General features: G+C 35.2%; 2 protein-coding genes across 2 annotated transcripts; one reads left to right on the top strand and one right to left on the bottom strand.

Annotated features, from left to right (window-relative positions):
- The first annotated feature begins 1,201 nt into the window (after positions 1-1,201).
- On the top strand, positions 1,202-21,854 carry LOC145725905 (kelch-like protein 18). The gene is made up of 11 exons (XM_081974821.1): positions 1,202-1,831; positions 1,971-2,077; positions 2,139-2,255; positions 2,309-2,546; positions 15,566-15,722; positions 19,641-19,720; positions 20,987-21,163; positions 21,224-21,269; positions 21,325-21,341; positions 21,498-21,594; positions 21,665-21,854. The coding sequence occupies exons 1-11, from the start codon at positions 1,747-1,749 to the stop codon at positions 21,852-21,854; spliced, it is 1,311 nt and encodes a 436-aa protein (XP_081830947.1). The 5' UTR covers positions 1,202-1,746.
- LOC145727149 (glucose dehydrogenase [FAD, quinone]-like) lies at positions 9,928-12,128 on the bottom strand. Its single transcript, XM_081976627.1, has 7 exons — positions 11,937-12,128; positions 11,667-11,882; positions 11,354-11,613; positions 10,867-11,303; positions 10,624-10,812; positions 10,284-10,566; positions 9,928-10,230 (listed from the first exon to the last, which is right to left on the bottom strand). Exons 1-7 carry the CDS (start codon positions 12,112-12,114, stop codon positions 10,024-10,026), a joined length of 1,770 nt encoding a protein of 589 aa, XP_081832753.1. The 5' UTR covers positions 12,115-12,128; the 3' UTR covers positions 9,928-10,023.
- Positions 21,855-24,165: the final 2,311 nt, after the last annotated feature.

Below are 24,165 nucleotides of genomic sequence, written 5' to 3' on the forward strand. Positions count from 1 at the left end.
CAAACAAAATTAAATTTTAAATCGAAAAATTCACTTTTTTCAAAATATCTCAAAAACCGAAAAACATTTTACATATTAAGGCCACGATTATGCAACTTTTCTCCCATTTAACCAAATTTGTATATTTAACCGTTTCCAAGATCCCCATAGTGGCCCTCCTTATCCTAGACACTTTGTATACGTCACGTGAATAAAAATTCAATTTTTAAGCGGGCAACATTGTAAAGGCAAAGTGGCACTGGTCAAAAACTGTCACGTGGCCATAAAAAAGGTCTCTTTCAGGTATCCGTTGACTTTATCGCTATGAGGATTGCATCATCTGCATAGCATAACACTTAAATGGTGCAATTGCCTATGCCATATTTAGCGTTCACTTTTTTAATATTTTTAATGATGTTGAACAGGGTAGGACTAAGGTTATCCCTTTGCTTGTTGTAGGTTCGTATTGATTTGCACTTCCTCAGACAGTCCATCGTTCGTTTTTATTCTTGTTCTACTTTTGCTGTTCAGTTCTTGTATAATTCTTTGTTACCGGTAATCGATGTTTTCCTGGTCTATAATCTGTATCTTAATTATCTTAATTACGCCATCTAGTCGGACCGTGTCGAATGCCTTAGTTAAATCCACAAAACAGACAAAAAGAGGATCGTTAAATTTTATCGATTTGGCGTAATATGAATATTGCGTCTACCGTTGAAATATTAAACCTAAATTCTTGCTGTTTTTCGGATATAGGCACCTTCCCCATTATCCTATTAGCGAGATGATTTTAGTAAATAGCTTAAGGACCGAGCTCAGTAGCGTTCTGAGTGAGATCTCCAAGGTTCTACTATATATAGTTTCACAAGAAACAGCCATTTGCAACGCTTATAGACCCATTTATTCAGACTTCTCCTCTGTGAATTTTCTTAAGACATGCAATATTTCTATAAAATTACAAGTTTAGCCAAAATGGTAACCAATATACACATGGTTCTGTTAATAAAGTTGCACTCATTTTTCGCAATATAAACACGCAATACATACAGTTTTTGTTTTAGTTATGTGATGTAATATTAAAAATAGGAACAGAAAAGTTTAGCGCACACAAAGTAGTGTTGGCTTCAGTTAGCCCTTATTTTTTCGCCATGTTCAACGGTAAGCACTTTTTTAAACCATTCAATAGGTGCTTTGTTTAAGCTGTTTCATAATTATAGGAGAGATGAAAGAACAATCCCAAAGTGAAATAACCATGGTTGATATGGACGCTACAGCTGTGGATTTACTCTTAGATTACGCATACACTGGCCAGATTACTATAACTGTCGATAATGCCCAGGTATTTAAGTAATTTTGTGTTTGAACAATTTATGATTGTGTTTGTATTACTTATCTACCAAATACATAAACATGCACCTACTTTATTTCCTCGCGGGTATAAAGTTACCTAACATAGACCTATCTACAGTATGGCTTTATTAATAATAATTTGTCATTGCAACTTCTTGATTTTGTAATTAGTAGTAACAGTACAGTGTTAATCACAGTAAAGAAGTGGTCTAACATAAAATTTTGTATTCACCATGGACATTACCAGATGTTTATGCCCTCGGGCGACTTGACCATTGGGCCAGTAAAATCGTCGTCCTCAGGTCATAAATATCCACCTATTTATGCCTTTGGTGTATAAATAGTTATTCTAGGGATCCAATTTTAAATTAATAAAGTCCTTTATAGATACTATTACCAGCAAGTAGCCTGCTTCAAATGGAAGACGTTAGAGAAGCTTGCTGTACATTTTTTTTAAAGCAGTTGCATCCCTCAAACTGTCTCGGAATAAGAAGTTTTGCAGGTATGTTAATGAATAGTTGGTAAATAGTAATTAAGATACCAATAGCATTATAAGACAATAATGCATGAGGTCGATTGATTTTTTAAATTATTTGAATAACTTTCAGGAAAATAACGAAAACAATATTTAATATTTTCAGATACATATTCGTGCAAGGATTTGCACCATCAATCGCACGTATACGTCTTACAAAACTTTCAACAAGTTATAGCAACTGAAGAGTTTCTGTCACTTCCGTTTGAAGAAGTTAGTTTTAAAGTATTTCGTCTAAAGCAAAATCGATATTTTAAGTATTCTACATCAACAGGTTAACGAGTTAGTTTCAAACAGCCAGTTGAATGTAATGTCAGAAGAAGAAGTATTTACTGCAGTTTTGAATTGGGTCAAACACGATTTAATAGAAAGAGAGAAGTATATTTCTAAAGTTCGTATACTGTTTTAGTCTTGTAATAACAATAACATGCAATGTAATTACAGTTGTTTATTCACGTGAGGCTGCCTTTACTAACCAGGGACTTTCTTATGACGAGAGTGGATAAAGAAAAATTGATAAAGGGCAATCACGAGTGTCTGGAATTACTGTCCGAGACTATGCCGTACCATCTGGCGCCAGAAAGAGGAAGTGGAGGAAGGAAGAGGAAGAGATGTGAAATTTTTTCATGGAGAACTATGGAAAGGAAACCACTAGGAGCTGATCCTTATGTATTTGCTATAGGTAATACTTTTTTTTTTTGGTGTACCTTTTATCATTACTTGCACTTTGTTGCATGCGGTTGCTTTTATACTTTGGCCAAGGTGCCCAGCAGTCTCAATCAAATTAAAAAAATGACCGAATGCGGTTTGCAAAGAATATTTCCCTCATGTGTTAAATGTCCCATATGAGCAGTGCATTTTCACCAGAATGACAGCGAATATTTCCCTCATGTGTTAAATGTCCCATATGAGCAGTGCATTTTCACCAGAATGACAGCGATAATTGCATTCTAAAGTGATAATTGCATTTCGATAATTGCACTGTACGTATCTATAACGACTGCATTGTTGTAGAGCCTATTGCTAGTATACTAATTGTTGTCTTTGCGCAGTTTTTTGACTTTTTATAACCAAACAATGTCAAACGCGATGTCAACAATAAATTAATGAACGGTTTGGAACTTGTTCATTGAGCTCCATTGAGCAATCTATAGTTGCAGCAAAACCAAAACATTTTCTTTATTCGGGAAATATTCCCCAAAATTACATTCGTGCCTTAAAAATGACCTGATAATTCTGCGTTCAAACTTGTTATCTTTGCAAACTGCATTCGGTCATTTTCATATTTTTTTCTAAAAAAGCCCTCCACCTTCGGTGTCGGGCTCTTTCGCCAAAAAAATATGAAAATAAACTCATGCAGTTAAGAGATAACAAGTTTTCACGCAAAATTATCGGTAATTTTTATGCACTTGTGCAATTACCCCCGAAAATATACAGCCAAACAATTAATTAATAACTACTAAATGGAAATTAGCTTTGCATTTAGTAAATAAATTATTTACGGAAAATTATGCTTCTGTTTTCCACTTACCATATCGGGTATTTGCATATGTAATCCAGTGTTACTTACCGTGAATTACTAACAATCTAATAGAATATTGCCCGTGTATTTCTGTGGGTGTATGATTAAAAACAGAGTAAAGTAGAAAATAATAACAGGATTCGAGGGAAGTCCTGGACCGAAGAGATTAACATACAAAATCGGTTTAATTTTTTTTTTTAGATAGTAGGTTTGTTTTAAGTGTAAAACTTTTTAATGGAAGTTGTAGAGTATATTTCCAGCATTATACAAGAGGTTTTTGTGTTAGTTATTTTACTTCAAACCTGCAAATTTAACTCGATCTAAGCTTAGAACGTGGACGCTTTTGTGTTTAGCATAAGAATTACAATTTTTACAGTATATGTAAACCGAGTGAATCTCATCTCTTTTCGGCTTAAGGCGACCAGCAAAATGTCCCTACGATGTAAATGTCCAGAGTCAAGGTCAAAATGTTAAAAGAAGGAATAAAAAGTCCAGTATGTTAAGTATTGCTGCAAAGCAAGCAAATTGCCGTTCTCCAATGGTTCTTTGTCTTTACTATGCAGAATTCTAAATTTCGATAATAAAAGATGATAAAAGACTGAAGACCAGTATTCCGGTATTCATAGACTTAAGTGCACAGTGCGGCAACATTGTGTTTGTTTGCAACAACTCAATGACTGGGTTAAAAGTTCAATAAGTTTTGCCTAAGTTTTGCCGTTACAGCTGCAAGTACAGAGTCTGAAGGTGAATATGATCAGCTCCTCGCTGGATCAACGTATCTCTCCCTCTGTCGGGCAATAAAGTTATAGCCCCACCTCGAAGAACTATAGAGGCTCATCGAGTGTTTAAGGCCTCTTATACAAGGACGGAATTTATAGTTCAAATGAAGAGAAGCAATAACTACCCTTAGATGTTTGAAATGGCCAGGTCTCTCCCCCGGTCACCAATCTCTCAGCAGGCTACAGCCTAATCGAGCACATTTCCATATGATTTCAACATTTGACCCCAAAAAAAAGCTTACCCCAGTTGTAGTATGCATAATTATCCATAAATCTTCCTTTCCTTCTTAAGGTTTCTCTCACATTGTGTTTATCTCTTGCTGTACATTTTCATTTATTTTATTTTATCTCTCTGATGATTTTCATATTTAGTATCTAAATTACTGTTAACCCATAAAAGACCGGGTTCGCAACACTATTATTTATTTGGCTAGAAACTGTCTGGCAATTACCAGAAAATATCTGGCAATGCCAGAAACTCTTAAAAGTAAATCACCGCCGTCGATGCGACCGTATCAATCAGTAACGGATATTAAGTGTCTTTACTACCACTTCACTCAGATACTTGACAATTTACTACAAGAAAAGTAAATACCTATAAACAGCCTATATCTATAATGGGGTAGTAGTGTAACCATAGGAGGAAAAAGAATTACTAACCTTAGATATGCAGATGACACCTTAATACTAGCTCGCTCGGAAGAAGAATTCACGGAAATCATGAGAAAGTTGGATAGGATCAGTAGAGAACATGGGCTTACGTTAAACAAAAAGAAGACGAAAATTATGATAATAGACCGCAACCCTGCTAATCTTGGACAGATCGATGGTTTTGAAGTGGTTGAGAAATTTAATTATTTGGGACCGCTTATCACAAACAAGGGCGGTTGTGACGAAGAAATTAAACGCAGACTAGCCATGGCACGTAATTCAACTATAAAACTAACTAGAATATGGTAAGACTCTGCAATATCTCCACGCAACAAACTGAAATTATTAAACTCCTTGATTTTTCCTATTGCCACATATGCCTCTGAGACCTGGACTTTAAAAATGGCCAATCGAAAAATAATAGATGCTTTTGAAATGTGGGCTTACAGAAGAATGCTGTGAATATCATACGCAGAACATCGAATTAACGTGTCAATTCTTACTAAACTAAAAGGCACCACAAGGCTATCAACCAGGATAAACCAATCATACCTACGATATTTTGGACACATCTCAAGGAGAACGAATGGGCTGGAAAAACTTATTGTGGAGGGAAAGATTAATGGTAAACGACCACGAGGAAGGTCTCCGACGCGCTGGGTGGATCAAACCAAAGAAATCATTAGTCACGGTCTGCAAGAAGCTTCTCTTGCAGCACATGACAGAGCAGGATGGAGAAATACAATCCGAGTATTAGAAACATGATGTCACCATGCTCTCCTGAGAGCAAAAAGGACAAGAGAGAGAGAGCGATTGTTTGGCAAACAGAAAAGCAAAATATTTTTCAGCAAATATTTCATGATTACACGGACAAGCAAATATTTGCTTTGATTTTAAGCAAATATGGTTCGTGTAATGCCTGGTTTACTGTAATTTTTACCTTGGTTGTATTGTAACAAACTATACAGACCATAATGTTGCCAAATTTTTCGTCAAATCAAAATTTGATTGAATTGAGATCGTGGAATGCTTACCTACTTAATAGATAACTTGTTTCGTAATATTAAAGCCTATTAAAAATTGACCAAGAAACATTTATTATACTTTTGCAAAAAATGTAGGTCACATGTGACGCACCGAAAGTTTTAGGATATAGGTAGGTTTTTGCGTGTTCCATTAATGGAATTCCGGAAATATCAATGTAACCCGCTTACGAACAGCTGGACGTCTCTGGAACCCTAAACTTTGTTGTGCTAAAATAATGTTAATTAATCAATTTATAACACTTTAAATTTCATATCCTGTAAAGCGCAAGCAACTTAGTCTTGAAAAGCAAAGTAAATTTATTCTCTTTTTGGGTCATTTTTAAAACCTCAACATTTCGAAACGAATCAACAGATTTTAATGCGGTTTGGACTGTCATTGGACTTGGCTTATTAGCTTTTCACTGATATATAGTCAAATTTTTACCCTTTGAGAATGACGTCAAGCAGGTGAAAAAACACGCATGTCTGGAATTAGATCACAAATTTTAACCTACAAATGCTTTGAAAAATAAGTGATCATGATAGTTTCAGTTGACATCTAGAAACTGTTTCTATTCGTACTCGAAAAAAAGCAGCACATTTAGAATTAGCATTTGGGCTTTCTCATTGTAGCGCAGCATTTTTATACCTTTAATATTCGTTTAAATCAAAGTGACAGTAAATGTCAACGTTTTTAATTTGACAGGACGACAAAATTAACAACGTGCCTTTTTGGCTAAAATTGTTTATTTCACATGTTTGATATGCGAGAAACAAAGATGTAAAAAGATGACGTCATTCTCAAAAGGTAAAAATCCAACTATAAACACTTTCGCTTTAATGCAGTTTAACTTAATCGGTTAGAAGCGTTTGAGATGTGGCTACACCGGCGAATGCTGAGAATACCCTGGACAGATATGCAGACCAACGAAATGGTGCTAAACAGAGCCGATGCAACACGTTTGCTGCTAAATACAGTTAAGTGCAGGAAAATCTCATATCTTGGACATATCTTCAGAGGAGAGCGATACAGAATCCTACAACTGATCATGATGGAAAAAGTGGAAGGACGTAGAGGAGTAGGAAGAAAACAGGCTTCCTGGCTGAGGGACATCCGTGAATGGACCGGTATACGCAGCGCAGAAGAACTGTTTCGATTGGCGCAGAATCGAGAAAGACTTGCCCAAGTAATTGCCAACGTCAGGGGGACCTGACACGGCACTTGAAGAAGAAGAAGCAGTTTAACTGCCTTTTACAGGGTGTGAAAGAAGTGCGTTAAAAAAAGTGAAATTTTCTGAAAGTGTTATTTAGGTCAATATCTCGGGACGTTTTTGGGCGTTTCCCAGTTAACGTCCCGTGTTTCAAGAAATATGTATTTATCCGAAAAAGACGACATTACAGTGTTCAAGTTCGAATTAAGTGATGGCAACCATATTCCAGATCCTATAGTATCTGTTACATAATTTTTAAAGCAACCCCATGACCAATAGGACCACACAGGGTAGCCAGAGACAAGTGGGGCAAGAACGTGTGCAAAAAAAATTATTAAATTACATTCACATTACTAATAAATATTTTAAACTTACATAGTAGCTTGTTGTCTAGGGTATTACCCTGTGTCCGAAGAAATATCGATTTTCCAGAAAATGGATATAACACTGTTCAATCTTGAATTAAGCCATATTAGCAGGTTTGTAACTATCATTCAAATGCCGTTGTATGTTCAACATTATCTGTTATATAATCTTTAGAGTACTTTTTAGGACAATCCCCATAGACCTTACAGGGTGTCTAGCGACAATGAGTGAAACTTCAAATTGTTTGCTTAAAAATGTAACACTTCAAATCCTATGTTGAAAAGAACGCACTGTATAATCGTATCTGTAAATTAACGTATGATGTCAAAAACCCCCAGATGCAAGTTACTAAATTGTGTTACTAGTTGTGTGTTGTCCTAGCTTAACAATACGATCAATTAGTGTTCAGATCTTAACTTATGATTTCATAATGTGATGAATTCAATAATTGTACTACCTGAGAACAAACAAAACTCGTCAAACTCCCACTCCCGTTTAACGCTACAATCCTAAACTCTCACAGCACACAATTAAAAATACTTCCCACTCCCAGTTTCACTTTGAAGCCATTAAAGTAGAAATCTCTTCACTTTAAGCCGATTTCCACGCAAATTCAAACCGGTATTGCAAAATACCTGGAACTTCTCTAAATTAATACTCCACGACATCTAAGCAGGCTTCATTAAGATTTACTTATTTCGTGTTTGGATGGCACACAAGATCTAAATTTAACCAAGTTTGAAATTCAAGGAACAGACAGTCCAATTACTAGAGGACCACACTGCAGCTTGAAACGCAAAACTCGTCCAATTTGAGTAGGTACGCTAATAATTAACAGAATAAGCAGCAAGTTCTTAGTTTAAAGCCAACTTCTTGGACTTAAGAGGCTTTTATCAACGAAAAAATGGGTTTTTATCTGAAAATGTTTTTCTCTACGAGCGTAGGCGAATGATTACATTTCCGCATTATTTTTGTTCCCGAAATATAGACTTTTCCACACTAGAGCGTAAAGAAATCATTTTTTCGAACTAGTGCGGAAAGAAACTATTTTCCCGCACTAGGGTGGAAAAAATAAATTATGTTAGTTTATGTATCATATTCTAAATTGTGCGAGCGAGTTTGGGCATCAGTCAAGTAATAAATGACATGAGGCTCAAATTGACTGTATGATTTGATTTATTTGTTAATAAAATTATCGGGGGCAATACCATAAGAGCTCAGATTTAGCCGGATAATTTTTGTGCTTGTCTTAGAACACTTTCTTATTGGTGTAACAGCACGAGACCTGTTGTAACTAAATCACGAGAGCGTAGCTCCAGTGATTTAGCCAAACAGGTCGAGTTTTGTACCATAAAGAAAGTATGAGAAGACTAGCGGAAAAATTATCCTGTTCAAAATCTGAGCTCGAATGGTATTTGATAAGACAATTCCATGAATACAATCAATAATATAATAAGACTGCGACTTCCTTGTACTGGCAGAAATACATTTTTCTGGTTCTTTTGATTTTCTGCAGTAGAACTCTAGCCGAAGCGAGCCATAACCAAAACAATACGAACAAAAATCAAAATTGACAGTGCCAGCAAAAACCTCAAGGTGAGACATTGCAACAATAGAAGTGTAGTGAAAATCCGCGGAAACGATGAAATCAACAGCAAAATGTATCCGATTTTTTTATCCCCTTCCTTCCTTATTAGTCGATAGCAAACCGTGTTTTGATGACGTATATATGGCATTTTTTGTACATGAGTGGAATTGTCGCTGTCTTTCTGGTGAAAATGCACTGCTCCTATGGGACATTTAACACATAAGGGAAATATTCGTGGAATAACGCTTCTCAACAGCATCCTCAAAGCCTTTACTAGGACTTTGTTAGAGGAAATAAACAAAACTGTACAGGGTGATTCATTCAATTTTGACCACCCCCTTAAATTCCATAATTTTGATTTTAGCAAAAAACGTTAAATACAAAACTAGTAGATATTTAGGTCTAATTTACCCTTAGATAAACAGGGTGTCCCAAATTTCAGTAACTTAATTAACCCTTAGTCGCATAGTCGAGGCAACAGTGTTAAAGTAACAGATGCTGCTGCGGAAACAGTTGAATATCGATACAGACATTTTACATCAAGTGGATCATTGTATTAAAAAAAAAAACATAAGTTTGGTTCGTTACTCAAATTTGGGACACCCTGTATAATAACTGTTTATCTAAGAATAAAGTAGATCTAAATATCTACTAGTTTTGTATTTAACGTTTTTTTCCTAAAATCAAAATTAAGGAAGTTAAGGGGGTGGTTAAAATTCAATCAATCAAGGACGCCGCTGCGGAAACAGTTGAATATCGATATAGACATTTTACATCAATTAGGCCTAGAATTTGACGTAGAATTCAAATATCGGATAAAAAGTTGGTCATTGCATTTAAAAAAACATAAGTTTGGTTCGTTACTCAAATTTGGGACACCCTGTATAATAACTGTTTAGCTAAGAATAAAGTAGACCTAAATATCTACTAGTTTTTTATTTAACGTTTTTTGCTAAAATCAAAATTATGGAAGTTAAGGGGGTGGTCAAAATTCAATCAATCACCCTGTACAATATACTATGAGCTGTGTTCCTGTATCATATTATCTGCAGATTTCTCAGCAATCATTACAGTTGGGGCGTTTGTATGTCCAGAATTAACCAAGGGCATTACAGAAGCATCCACAACTCGAAGTTTTTTAATTCCGTGAACTTTCAATTCTGCGTTTACTACCGAGCTGTTGGGATTGGGTCCCATTGTTGCCGTTCCTACTGGATGCAAACCCTTAAAAAAATGTTTTATACAATTAAATATCACTTTGTTCCTAATGCTCTTACTGATATAGCTCTATGCTTGATAAAGCAATACCACCAATCTTTTGATCGATAATCAAATTCATCACATTCAGGTGTGGAGGTTTCGCTTAAACGAAAATCTTTCAGTGCCTCAGTATTGTTTAGGGATTCAACGAATCGGACTCCTTGGTATATCGTTTCAATGTCTTTTTCGTCGGAAAGGAAGTTGGGGTTTATTAGTGGGTAGTCACGAGGATCTGCGGAAGCCAATGACAATTCTCCAATAGACACAGGATGTAACAACGATACAACTGCTAGAAAGTTTCTAAAACGTAAAAACTTTAGTGTTAAAGTCAATATAGAATCATGCAGAATCCTTTACGAGCAATATAAATTGGAGTTTTCGCCTGAAGAAAGAATGTATGCAGTAAAAATTTCAACTTCAGGTACACTATCATTGGTGAAATCTAAAAATGCTACAGTTTGACTAGCTGTAATCAACGGACCAAGGTTGTGTGTCCATAATTCTACTAGTTTTTCCAATGTGCTGTTAAAAATGACTGCATCAGATCTAAAAAAATAAATTTAGTGTATTTTACTAGGTTCTTAATAACAGAGAGCGTACTCATAGGTACTCTCAGTAAGTAACACGTGATCTTGAAAGTTTTTGCCAACAGGTAAGTCAGCAATAACTTCAATGTTCAACGCGTTCAGGTCAGCTGCTGGGCCAATTCCAGATAGCATTAAAATTTGAGGAGTGCCAATAGTGCCAGCAGATAAAATTACTTCTTTTGAAGCGTTTGCAATGTAATATTGACCGTTTTTGACAAATTTGACTCCTGTGGCTGTCCCATTTTCAATAATTACATGAGTCACTAACGATTGTAGGGTAATATTTAAATTTCGACGATTAATAATTTCTGGAAGGTACGAATAGTTTGAGCCCGATCGGATGTTTTTAGTTAAATAACTTTGTGTTCTGCTGTAGCCTAATTGCTGTCGACCGTTATAATCTGTTTCCTCTAAACCTGCATCTTTTAGTGCCTGAAGGATTGTGGTTGTCTGAAAATTTCAATATACAAAACTAGTTATAAATGAGTAAGAAAATATACTAGATCTGGTATGTCTTTGGGTACGTCAATTCGTTGCAATCCAACAAAACCGTGATATTCCTTATCGATTGGACCATGAAATCTTGCAGACTCAGATTTTTTAAAATATGGCAGGACTTCATCGTAGGACCAGCCAGGATTGCCAAGTTCTGCCCACATATCGTAGTCTAGTGCGTTACCTCTGACGTACATACCACCATTTGTGCTACTACTTCCTCCTAATACTTTCCCTCTAGAATACGCACAAGTTCCATTAGAACCTGCATATTTTATGTATAATATATTTTGCGATTATCTGAGACAGTCTTATTACTTAAACATGCGTTTTTTTGAGGTGTAGATGTGTACATCCAGGAGTATTCGTTAGAAGACTGATAGTAAAGCAACAAGCCTAATATGGCTGTCACATCCTGGTCTTCTCTACCAGCCTCAATCACCAAAACACTAAAGTCAGCTTTGGTAAGTCGATTGGCCAATACCAAACCAGCTGTTCCACCACCAACAATGACAAAATCGAATGTTCCATATTCTAGAATCACTCGTTTAAAATAATAGACAATTTGTCCAGTTACTTTTAGCTTACCTATAGCTTCACTGGATGTCATATTTTCAAAATACGCATAATTGTTTGTCGGTGCTTCATATGTACCAGCAATCAAAGATGCTGAAGCTGTCACTAATTCACGTACATCATGGAAGTCAGCCTGAATTCCAGAAGTATACAGAACCACTAAGTAAAACAAAAAATGAACCGAATTCATTGTCGTTTTGCATAATTTTGGAATAAATTACTAGATTTTCTGGTAATTATAAGATTTATATACCACCAAAATTGGAAAAAATATTTATCTTAGCTAGTACGTCTTTAATCACTAAATAAACGTATTTCGCACTGAATAAACCAAAAAAATGTGTGCATGGAATTAGTTTTAATTATTTTTCATTATGAGTTCAATGTATAAAAAAGCGAGGTGCAAGGAACTAACGTCGGTGCCAGTTATTATTAGTATATTATGTTGCTAGGAGTAGAAAGAGCTAGGCGATTATTGGCGGCACTTGTACAAAATTATTAGAATTATCATAGGTTATATCCCGAGACGTTCAAGTTTTATCGGGTAAACTGTGCATACGTGATTTTTTGCAAAATTTTGCTTGGAAAATGATTGATACTAAATAATTCGACGATAAAATCCTGAGACCGCAGGTCGAAGGATTTTTACCAAAGAATTATTTAGTCGAAACCATTTGCCTAAAAGAAAAATTTTACAAAAAACCTACCAATGCACATTTTACGTGATAAAACCTGAACGCCGAGGGGTATATGTCAAGATTATTTCCTGAAAACTCACATTTTAGTTTATTAACAAGAAAACACCCTAGTTAGAACACAAATACTAAACTAAACGTGATGAAATTAATGATAATATTGAACTCACCCCAGCAGACGACAGATTTTCGTTTCAGATTGACAATCAGACGTCATAATATTTTAATTTATGTAATTTTTTAATGGAAACTACGTTATAGTGATTTATTAATTGTTAATATTGAAGAAAATAGCTTAAATTTTATATGTGTCTAAATCCCGTTTCGTTTAATATCAAATGTTCTTCAAAAAAACGTATTCGAAAAAGGTAGGAGGTGTTTATTCGGGGGCAATACCACAAGAGCTCAGATTTAGCCGGATAATTTTTGTGCTTGTCTTAGAACACTTTCTTTGTGGTGTAACTGCACGAGACTTGTTGTAACTAAATTACGAGAGCGCAGCTCGAGTGATTTTGCCAAACAGGTCGAGTTTTGTACCATAAAGAAAGTTTGAGAAGACAAGCGGAAAAATTATCCTGTTCAAAATCTGAGCTCGAATGGTATTTGATAAGACAATTCCATGAATACAATCAATAATATATTAAGACTGCGATTACCTTGTACTGGCAGAAATACATTTTTCTGGTTCTTTTGATTTTCTCCGATCCGAAGCGAGCCATAACCAAAACAATACGAACAAAAATCAAAATTGACAGTGCCAGCAAAAATCTCAAGGTGAGACATTGCAACAATAGAAGTGTAGTAAAAATCCATGGAAACGATGAAATCAACAGCAAAATTTATCCGATTTTTTTATCCGCTAGCAAACTCTCTTCCTTCCTTATTAGCCGATAGCAAACCGTGTTTTGATGACGTATACAGGGTAATTCAAATTCGACCCTCACCATTGGGATCTCAGAAACCATAAGAGATACGAGAAAGTTTAAATTGGGGCAAAGTTGCGCAATATGAAGCTCAACCAAATGCTGTTTTAAAAATTTTGATTTTCCGAGTACTTCCGAAGATATCCGAAAAAAACTGAAAATTTGATTTTTTGTTTTTATTTATTTCTAACCTTATTTGAAGAGATATCCCAAAACTAAAAGCATCTTTTCATTGCCACTTTTTCCTAGCTATTTGATGATGGATTCAAATTTGCCACACGACGTTTCGTTTTCTGTCAGTCATCATCAACTTTCTTTTTTCTTATGGGCGCCATATTGGATTTTTAGCCCACCAAATAGTACGTTTTATTCTGATTTTAGTGATGTATAATAACTTATGATTTGCTTCATAAATAACAAAATAATTCAATAAAAACTATTTTTACTTTAGTTATTGGCTTTGAGTTAATGGGCCGTTTTAAAAAATGTCATTGTTTGACAGTACTTGTCAAACACGATAATTCGGACGATAATTAAAGCGTCAATCATAGATAAAAATGTATCTAGAAAAGAAACCCCCGCAGAAAATGTTATTATTATACAAGCATTGCTGAACTATTTAGGTTAATCAGAAAAAGAGATTTGTTAGCATTATCTCTAACTTAAAAGGCTTATTTATGTTTCCAAGAGAAAGATCATCATTTTAGGAACTTCATTTTTTGCCAAATTTCAATTTTTTATAATGTTAAGTGCAGGTTTATAGTTATTTATTTTGGAAGTGACAAACCATTTTTTATTCATTCATATTTATTCGAGTGAATAAACCGGTTTAAGTCACGTGTCTTATACAGTATTTTATTAAATTTCGACTTCTTATATTAAAAAAAAAACTAAAATTACAGTTCTATTAAATTTGCACCGCGCCCCGTAGATGTAACATTGATGTTTGTTTGTTTACATCTGTAAATAGGCGAATGTCATTCAGAGTGATTTAATAGTTACTTTGCAGCAAGTGACTTAAACCATTTTTTATTCACGAAAAGAACAACTAGGTCCACAAGCGTAGCGAGTGGCCTAAGCTCTTCGAGTGAATAAACCGGTTTAAGTCACGTGTACACCTTTGTGACTAAGTATGTTCAGGCCAATTGCGTGTGACAAGTACTACCAAGTAATCTTCATAAAACGTCTCATTAACTCAAAGCTAACTAAGGTAAAATCTCTAAAAGCTCTAATGATCGTCCGAATTATCGTGTTTGACAAGTACTGTCAAATAATGACATTTTATGAAACGGCCCATTAACTCAAAGCCAATAACTAAAGTAAAAATAGTTTTTATTGAATTATTTTGTTATTTATGAAGCAAATCATAAGTTATTATACATCACTAAAATCAGAATAAAACGTACTATTTGGTGGGCTAAAAATCCAATATGGCGCCCATAAGAAAAAAGAAAGTTGATGATGGCTGCCAAAAAACGAAACGTCGTGTGGCAAATTTGAATCCATCATCGAATAGCTGAGAAAAAGTGGCAATGAAAAGGTGCGTTTAGTTTTGGAATATCTCTTCAAATAAGATTAGAAATAAATAAAAACAAAAAATCAAATTTTCAGTTTGTTTCGGATATCTTCGGAAGTACTCGGAAAATCGAAATTTTTAAAACTGCATTTGGTTGAGCTTTACATTGCGCAACTTTGCCCCAATTTAAACTTTCTCGTATCTCCTATAGTTTCCGAGATCCCAATGGTGAGGGTCGAATTTGAATTACCCTGTATATGGCATTTTTTGTACATGAGTGGAATTGTCGCGGTCATTCTGGTGAAAATGCACTGCTCCTATGGGACATTTAACACAAGAGGGAAATATTCAATAAAATGATCGCCAATTTCCTGTTGAAATAAAAGTGAAATGTAATAGAACAAATCCTTGTGCCGAATTTGTTATTTGTAGTTTATAAAACACTTTTCAATGCAAGGCAAATTTATTAAGAGTCGAAAAAGTTGAACTGTTTTTTCAATTTTAAAGGTGGTGTTTGGTCCAACTCGGGCTCCAAATTAACATACATTTCGGAGTGTGAAGTTTATAATCCCAAAACTAATTGTTGGAATCGTATAGCACCAATGCAATTGGCAAAATTTTTTCCAGGAGTGACTAGTTTAAGACGTTTATATGTGATTGGAGGGTAAGTACCTACCAATTAAGTACACAGTTGTATTTTCCAAGCAAACTTTACAGGGTGATCCAAAAAGCCGTGCACGCGACTGTTTCTCGTTAACTATACATAGAAGAATAAAATCTGTTTAGTTCCAAGCGCTAAGACTCATGATTTTACTAAAATGAATCCGAAAACTCTGAAAATTTAAATGGACTGGTATAGTAAAAATACCAACGTAATTGCCTGTCCTCGACGAAAAATTTTGCTATTTAACTTTTTCTTCGATATCTTCTTATAAAGGGGTCCAAAGTTTGCTGATCATAAAGACTTCTTTTTTGGGGCATTTTAAAAACAACAGCGAATGATGTCACGAAGAGCAGGGGACACGCTCGAAAATTCGAGTTAACTCAAGGTCAGGCGTTTTCCTATATACAGTATGTTACAAATTCGATGCATTACCATTGCTATCTCAGAAACTATAGTTGATAAAGCTTTAGTTAAATGGAGGCAGTACTTTATTGCTAAATAATTTGGTAAAAAAAAATTTTGCATTGATTGCATACAACATTATTTATTAAATCAACTTGTTTGATGACAAAAGCACAGCAAATACAGGGTTAACCACCCAAACCATTCATTAAAAGTATACTAGGATCCAATATTAATAGAAATTTGAAATTTTGGAATTAAATGAAATCTGATGAGTGCTATGTTTTAAAAACATTTTCATTTTTCTGTCACTTTCGGTTTGACCGGAAGTTGATGCAAAATACTTATTTCAATTGGAACACTCTGTATATTATTGTATTTCTGAATAGTCCTCTCAATTTCAATTTTTTTTTATGTATCATAACCTATATCTTTCTACAATGGTTTCGAGATATCGACGTTTGAAAAATGACACTTTTACGTTTTCAAGTGTCTTAACTTCTAACCAGAATGAGATAGAGCAAAATGGCTTGCATGTTCTTATCTTAACTTTTTGAGATCTATCATTTGGTAATATTTTTAATTTTAACATGTGCCAATTATATCAGTAAGAAAATTGATTTTTTGTGTAAACATTATTGACTAAGGGCCGGTACTTTCACCTCCGAATAAATTTATTCTTAGGATAATTTTTATAGAAATGACGGAATTGACCAATAGCAGCGTCTGATTTCACGGTTTCCATAGATATTATCCTTAGAATAAAGTTATTCTGAACTGAAAGTACTGTTCCTAAATAAGATTATTATACATGGTGGTCCATTTTTAAGTGTCAATAATTCACCATTCCAATCCGCATTTTGTCATTTCCTTGAAAAATGCTTCTTAAGGAAGATACAGCCCTTCAAAGCTTAGTTAAAAAATTCGGTTTTTTTGGTATAACTGTCAGACAAAGGAACAAGTACTTATGAAATTAATACTCATTATGTTATGTTAATGGCGTTTGTCAAAATTGTTCAGTGGCGAGATACTGTCATAATCATTTTTCCATCGGATTTTCTATAACGAATACATTTAAATCAAAAACCAACAACTGTATATTTGATTTCTCAATTAAGAATACACTTTTAAACATCTTTGCAAACAGAAGCTTTCATTTTAGTAATTTTACTATACAATTTCGTTCAATTTAATCAGCTCTGCGTCGTTCGGGCAACAGCAGTCTCGTGCAGAAAACTACCTTTTTCCGCACTTGTGAGGTAATAGTTATTTACCTAACGAGAGCGGGAAGTGACACTTTTCCGCACGCTGATTGTAGTTGACAGACCGACGCGAAGCGTTCGGTTTCGGGGAAAAGACACTTCCGGCACGTATTAGGTACAATATTTTTCTTACAATCCTGCAGAAAACTACAATGAGAACATTAGCATTTTACAATTAGTGTTTATGTCATGCTATTTGTAGATGAAGGGGTTACAATAGAAAACCAGTCAATTAAATTTCTTGCAGGTGGGTTGTCAGTTGAGATTTTAGACGTTGTCAAAATATTTTTCTTAGAATTACTATCATACCACTACGTAATACATTAACAAGTAGTTATTAAATAGTCACTTAAACTGAACATGTAAAAAAATAACTAAATATAACGTATAATTAAACTATAATAATTTAACGAAAGATATTAAATTATCAATGCAATCAAAAACGTGCGGTAATAGTATATTCTATATTAAAAGCGGAAAGTACTTTCGGCTCGAAATATAGACGATATTTTTTTGACGACTGCTGTGGGGTGGAGTAGAAGGACAATTCACATCATTTTCGTAGCTCGAACTCATTGTCACCGATAAATCACTTTGACGGAATGGCTTTATTTCAAACAGGTATGTCAAGCGTTGTTATGAAAACGCCGAAAAAGCTGGTGGATAGATTGTTAGTCTTCTTCTTCTTCTTCTTTAGCCTATGTCCATCCACTCCTGAATGTAGGCCTCTTCCAATGATTTCCATGTCCGTCTATCCAGGGCAGTGTGAAATGTGAAGATTGTTAGTAGGAAGCGAAAACGCTTTAGGACAGAAATGATTCACTTTCTGTACACGTGTGGCAAATAACCACTTTCTGCTTTGAAATGGAAGCGTACATGAGGCACTTTCAAAGTCAGTAGTCGAAAAAGTACTTTACCGCACTAGAGCGGAAAAGTGCTACTTCTGCCATGAAAAATCGTGCGGCAAAGCACACTTCCGCACGATCGTAGGAAAATAACTAATTATATGTCAACGTGAAGTAGTAGTCCATTTTTCTCAAAGTGGAGGTGTATGTGTAAAAGTGATGGGAAAGCCTCTATGATCATCAGCATTTTCTTGTGGCCTCATTTATTAAACATTTTTTCCCAAAGTGCTACTATGTATGTAAAGTTTATACGAAGTCAGTTGGGACAGGTCAAAATACGGGGTTCGATCAACACACCACATAAAGCATAGGAAAAAACGAGCAAATTTGTATGTGATTGTTCCTCATAGTAATTTACGAGGAGTCAACGTGGACTTGACGAGTAGGTGTCACAAATAATTTTACGCGTAAGCACAAGACCGTTTAATTGGTCACCCCACAGTTCTTATTGGTCGGCGGCTTAAAATCTGTTTTTAGTTTCTTTCTATGCTTTAAAGGCAGTGCAGTCCGGTGTTTATAGTTTGCATTGGAGTAAGCAATTAATAAGCGTTTATGTACAGAGTCCCTCAATATTTTCACGCCGCCCATGCTCAACAAAGACGCCGACTATTTTGGTTTTTTCAGTTGTTTCAACTGACTTCGTATATACTATACCTACATATGTTAAGGTGCGTACAGACTTAGCGAGACGCGCTCGTGACGCGCTCGTGACGAGCTTCGTACGATACTTTTGACTGAAGAGCGCCTCGCGAGACTCTCGCGCGCTTTTTACAATTCCAAAACTTCGACGACACAAGGAGTTTATTTTCCATTTAGAAGTTGATTTATCCACATATTTTCACTTCTTCCCAAGTTTTATTTAAATTTAAAGCTTGGGTTATTTCAACCCAAGCGTCAATTTTTTTATTTTTTCTGAAATAGTTCGGATCGGTTGGGTTCCAGAGAATTGGTTTCGATTCATACAGCTCAATCATACGGAGCTGTAACTCATCATTCCAGTCATCCATGTTTTAATAAAATCCTTAACTTTCACACAACAACAACACAACTTCAAATTCACACAACGCTACCGCCGTTAAAACTAACCAAAAATGCAAACTTCCCGATTCCGTCCAGACTAAGCTCCTCCTTTCCTTTGATGTCTCGCGGAAAAACCGACACGAGACGGATAGCAACGCGCCTGCAACGCGACACTCGCGAGTCTCTCGCGAGCCCCGTCCACACATTGCGAATTGGCATGTCTCGCGCGCGTCTCGCTAAGTCTGTACGCACCTTTATAGTTTCCGACAAAACAGCTGCTTGTACTGCTTATTGGAACACCCTGTATTTTATTAAAATGCAATATTCAGGGATGATAGAGCGTCGCCTACAGCTACAGCTGAATGTTATAATCCATTGACAAACACTTGGATTTCGATAACTTCAATGGGTAAGTTTAGTTTTAATGGGAAATATTCATGTCAGGTATAATTGAAAACATGCAACATTTTCGAAGACGGTTTTAAAATGCCATATTATTATGTATTCAATATGATCTATATAATAGGAAGGAATATTTTTTTTTAGTTTGACATCTTTATTAGGCCCTCTAGAGGTAGTCTTTTACGAAGGTTGACTTTCTATTTCTGAAGACCGTTTGTTAAACGGTTTTTCCTACTCGGGTGTGGTAAAGTGCACTTTTCCGCACTCATTTGAGTGCGGGAAGGAGTACTTTTCCACACTAGTGCGGTAAAGATACTTTTTCCCCCCTTTAACTGCTGCCAGTCTCGTGCGGGAATAGTACCACTTTCCGCACTTGTTAGGTAAATAACTATTCCAGATATAGCTGACGTCTTTTTTTGCAACTCAACTCACTCTTTCTAACTTTGTATCATTTTTAAACCAAACATATTGTATACCGTGTTCATTGATTAGATTTAGTCTGTGATTGTAGGCTCTGGTGGCTCTGGAGCACGCTCGTAGTGGCTTTAGTCGAGTCAGGTGCGAAAAGGAGCTGCATTTTGTTTGGAAAAGCACATATTTGCACTCTCAAACGAGTGAAGAAAAATAAACTTTACCTAAAACTACAATTATTTATTTTATGTTTTGCCTATACATTATGAATAAATAATACCTTCAAAACGGTGTAGGATATAGTGTTGATAACAGCCTGAGGGCATTATAAGCGGGCGTTATCATAACGCCCTGAAACCTTTTTTAATACTAGCAATGGCATTTTTATTCCTCCATGCAATTAAACTTCGTATTTCCTATGCTAGGATGGTCTTGACTTTTTAGGTAATAAACCTTCGTTAGTTTTGCTGCATTTTCTTATATATTTTCTAAAATTTTGTCTAGATTTTGCCATTTTCACTAACTGACAGAACTATCACAGTTCATCATTCACAAGTCACATCATTGAGGTAAGATAAACACTATACAACTTACCGGTAACGGTATACCTTAGTTTCCAATGCCAGAAATAGTAAATAATTGTTGAATTAGGTGAAACATAAAACATTGTATGCACTACAGGCGTTAGGGAGAGTATAATGTCCGAAAAATTACCGAAACCTTCAGGACATTATGTTCTCTCTAACGACCTTCGTACATAAATAAGTATTTAGGCATCTATTTTATTATTCTACCAAAAAATGATCTAAATATCTTCTTAAGTGGTCAAAATTAACACCAAATTCATTAAAATTACTTCTAGGAACCAAACGCTTTACTTTGGGTGCTTGTTCCTTTGACGGCTTAATTTACGCTTGCGGAGGGCACGATGGTGTTTCCGGTCTCAGTTCAATGGAAAGTTTTGATCCCTTGACTGGGATTTGGAACAGTTGTCCTGATATGAACACTCAAAGGACTTATTGCAAAATTGCAGTTCTCGGTAAAATCGTTTTCCAAACATTTCAATTTTATTAGATATTTTATAACAGAATCCTTACAGATAGTTCTCTCTATACTATTGGTGGGCGTAACAAAGTGGGTGAAAGGTTTGTTTATTTTTCTAAATATTTAGTAGTGTTAATTAAAATGTGTTTAATGTAGATATGACCCTCGAGAAGGTAAATGGGATTCAGTGCCTTCAATGTCTTCTTAACTTCAAGGTATAGGTGTGGAGTAGAGGCTTTAGATGGCAATTTGTACTGTATGGGAGGTAATTTTCAGTATGCATTAAGATTACCTTTACTATAGCATAACATAATATTTAACGGACTCAGGAATTGACAGCTCTGATCCGGGTGTTCTAAGTAATGGGGAACGATTGAACCTACGGATGATGAGTTGGGAACCTGTTACGCCAATGCACACCGCAAGGTACTTACTACATGCACAACTAAATTGCACACTTATTTTAACTTAACATAATTATATTTCTTTCTATAAGGTACGGGCATGAATTACTATCATTGAATGGTCGGTTATTGGCTGTTGGAGGTTTTAATAACCGTCATGAGAGCTTAAATTCGGTGGAAGAGTTTGATGTTAAAACCAATAAATGGACATTAGTCACATCGATGCTTTCCGAAAAAGCTAGATTAGGAGGAGTAGTCTTGCATGCAACTGCATCAATTTAGAGTACGTCTTGAGACAAACTAGTACCTAGTAAATCAGAACAATGTGATATGTATGTACACGGCGTTAATTATTTTAACAGATTATTAGGCTAGTTGCTATATTACAAAACCAAAGCTTTAATTTTGCAAAAGAAAAACGAAGCAGTGTGTTCCGTGATATCGTATTTCGGTAGGTTAATAGAGTCCTCTAGTGGAAACAATACAATCTCTGGACTGTAGATTCTAAGCTATTCTCAGTTCTAAATCGAGTACCTATTGTCATATAGTAGCTTTATTTTTTACAAACCATCTGTAAAATCATCAATCACATAATTATAATGATATTTTTATGTTTCACCTATACATTATGAACAAATAATACCTTGAAAACGATGTAGATTATAACAACCTGAGGGCATTATAGGTGGGGGTTATCATAACGCCCGCTTATAACGCTTTAAAACCTTTTTTAATATTAGCAATGGCATTTTTATTCTTTCATTTCATAAAAACTACGAATTCCCTACCTTAGTATGCTCTTGACTTTTTAGGTAATAAACTTTCGTTAGCTTTTGCTGCATTTTCTTTTATATTTAAGGCCGAAACTTGTCACTATGTTCTCTCTAACGCCCTTTAGTACATAAATAGCTATAATATCGACTGATAATTATAATGCATTATCGCACATCTGTCTCTCAATATTTTACTTATTATTTCTTTAGACTAGTGTCAGTTAGATTTTACCTTGAAATACTGTTTTATAATTAATAATAATAATCCATTTATTTCCGCAATTTAATATAAAAAATGTAACTGGTATGTCTTCTTGTATTATGTGTTATTTCAAAAATTAAAATTATGTCTGTCAATCCCCAAAAACTGAAAACCCGCGTTCTAAAAAAAATCCTCCGAGGAAGCAGCACTTTCGTAGCAGAAACTTTTTTAATTTAAATTAAAAAACATGAACTGTTGGAGAACTTTTAATGGTACTTCCGATGCTATTATAAAACCTGCAGGCATTAAAAACCATATTCTTTTGATAAATGTGGTGGATAAATGCGGTGCGGTGCAATCCAGGTACCAGCCGATCCTTATATCTAGTGTCATGATTATACGATACTCGAGACGCCTCAAAAAGAGCTTTATTCTTAAAAACATAGACGCAGATTTCAAAAATATATATGCCCGCTAGAGGTAATACTTTGAGTCGAACAAACGACTCTCTACATGATTGACGAAAACTCGATCCAGTCATTATACGGATTGCATATTTCTGTAATAGAAATAAATACCCGTGACACCTGGGAACTCAATATTAAAATACCATAACGCAGATGACAATAAAAGTTGGCGTAATATAGAGTCAGCAGCACATCAAGACTGAAATGATTTAACATACATTTTAATGCGTAACAAATTTTACATAATTTATTACAAACAGCCCCATTATGATCGTACCAGAGTAAACAGGAGTCAAAAGTTAATCCCAGCATCTTCGATGTCCTAGAAGAAGTTATAGCACGATCAGAATGCTCAAACATAGTCGCTCTCTCCGACAAGGCTCTGTTATTGCAGAAATGAAAAAAGTGGGTCTTGCTTATATTGAGATTTAATTGATTCTTATCGGACCACAACAAAATCCTATTATAAACCTATTCGGTTTTTGCAATAGCGCCTTTAGAGCTCGCATCTAAAATAAGGATATTTGTGTCGTCAGCATATGCCGTAACATAAACATCCGCAGCGACCCCATTAATAAAACTAAATAAATTGTTATCAAAAACCAAAAACAGAAAAGGCCCAATTACGGATCCCTGTGGCACACCTTTAGTTAAAATTGAATATTTGCTTTTCTGGTCATTAACTGAAACGTGTGGTTTTCTATCTTGGAAGTAAGACTGAATCAAATTGAAGCAAGTACCTCGAAAACCGTATCTATACAATTTGGCAAGCAAAATACTATGATTTACCACATCAAAAGCACGAGAAAAATCCACGAAAAGACCAATAGCGGACATACTGCTGTCCAAGGCGTCGACCACCCTCACTTGAAACTCACACAGGGCAGTCTCGGTACTTGCTGGCATAAAGCCAGCTGTGACGTGCTCAGCAGCTCATTGCTCTCTTAACTGATAGGTAACTGTCAGTTTGCAATTATCTATTAGTGTTTAATAGGTGAACTAAACTCTTTGCCTAATGAAAAGGACTTACAAATGTATTAAAAAGTCTCATCACGCCAACCGGAATACTTTTAAATCATTCTTTCTTCTACTTTACTTTTAAGCACAATTGTAACATTTACTCCTATGTGATAAAGGGTGTCCCGAGATTA

Source organism: Ips typographus, linkage group LG3, assembly GCF_016097725.1.
Source record: "Ips typographus isolate SLU linkage group LG3, UJ_Ityp_2.0, whole genome shotgun sequence".
Classification (NCBI taxonomy): Eukaryota; Metazoa; Arthropoda; class Insecta; order Coleoptera; family Curculionidae; genus Ips; species Ips typographus.

Excerpts from the sequence above, each read along its gene's own strand:
- LOC145725905 (XM_081974821.1), top strand. The coding sequence starts at position 1,747 with ATGGAAGACGTTAGAGAAGCTTGCTGTACATTTTTTTTAAAGCAGTTG. Across the intron at positions 2,078-2,138 it reads TGTCACTTCCGTTTGAAGAA|GTTAACGAGTTAGTTTCAAA; the intron begins GTTAGTTTTAAA and ends CTACATCAACAG. Across the intron at positions 19,721-20,986 it reads GATTTCGATAACTTCAATGG|GAACCAAACGCTTTACTTTG; the intron begins GTAAGTTTAGTT and ends AATTACTTCTAG.
- LOC145727149 (XM_081976627.1), bottom strand. The coding sequence starts at position 12,114 with ATGAATTCGGTTCATTTTTTGTTTTACTTAGTGGTTCTGTATACTTCT. Across the intron at positions 10,813-10,866 it reads CTTACTGAGAGTACCTATGA|ATCTGATGCAGTCATTTTTA; the intron begins GTACGCTCTCTG and ends TTATTTTTTTAG. Across the intron at positions 10,231-10,283 it reads TCAAGCATAGAGCTATATCA|GGTTTGCATCCAGTAGGAAC; the intron begins GTAAGAGCATTA and ends CATTTTTTTAAG.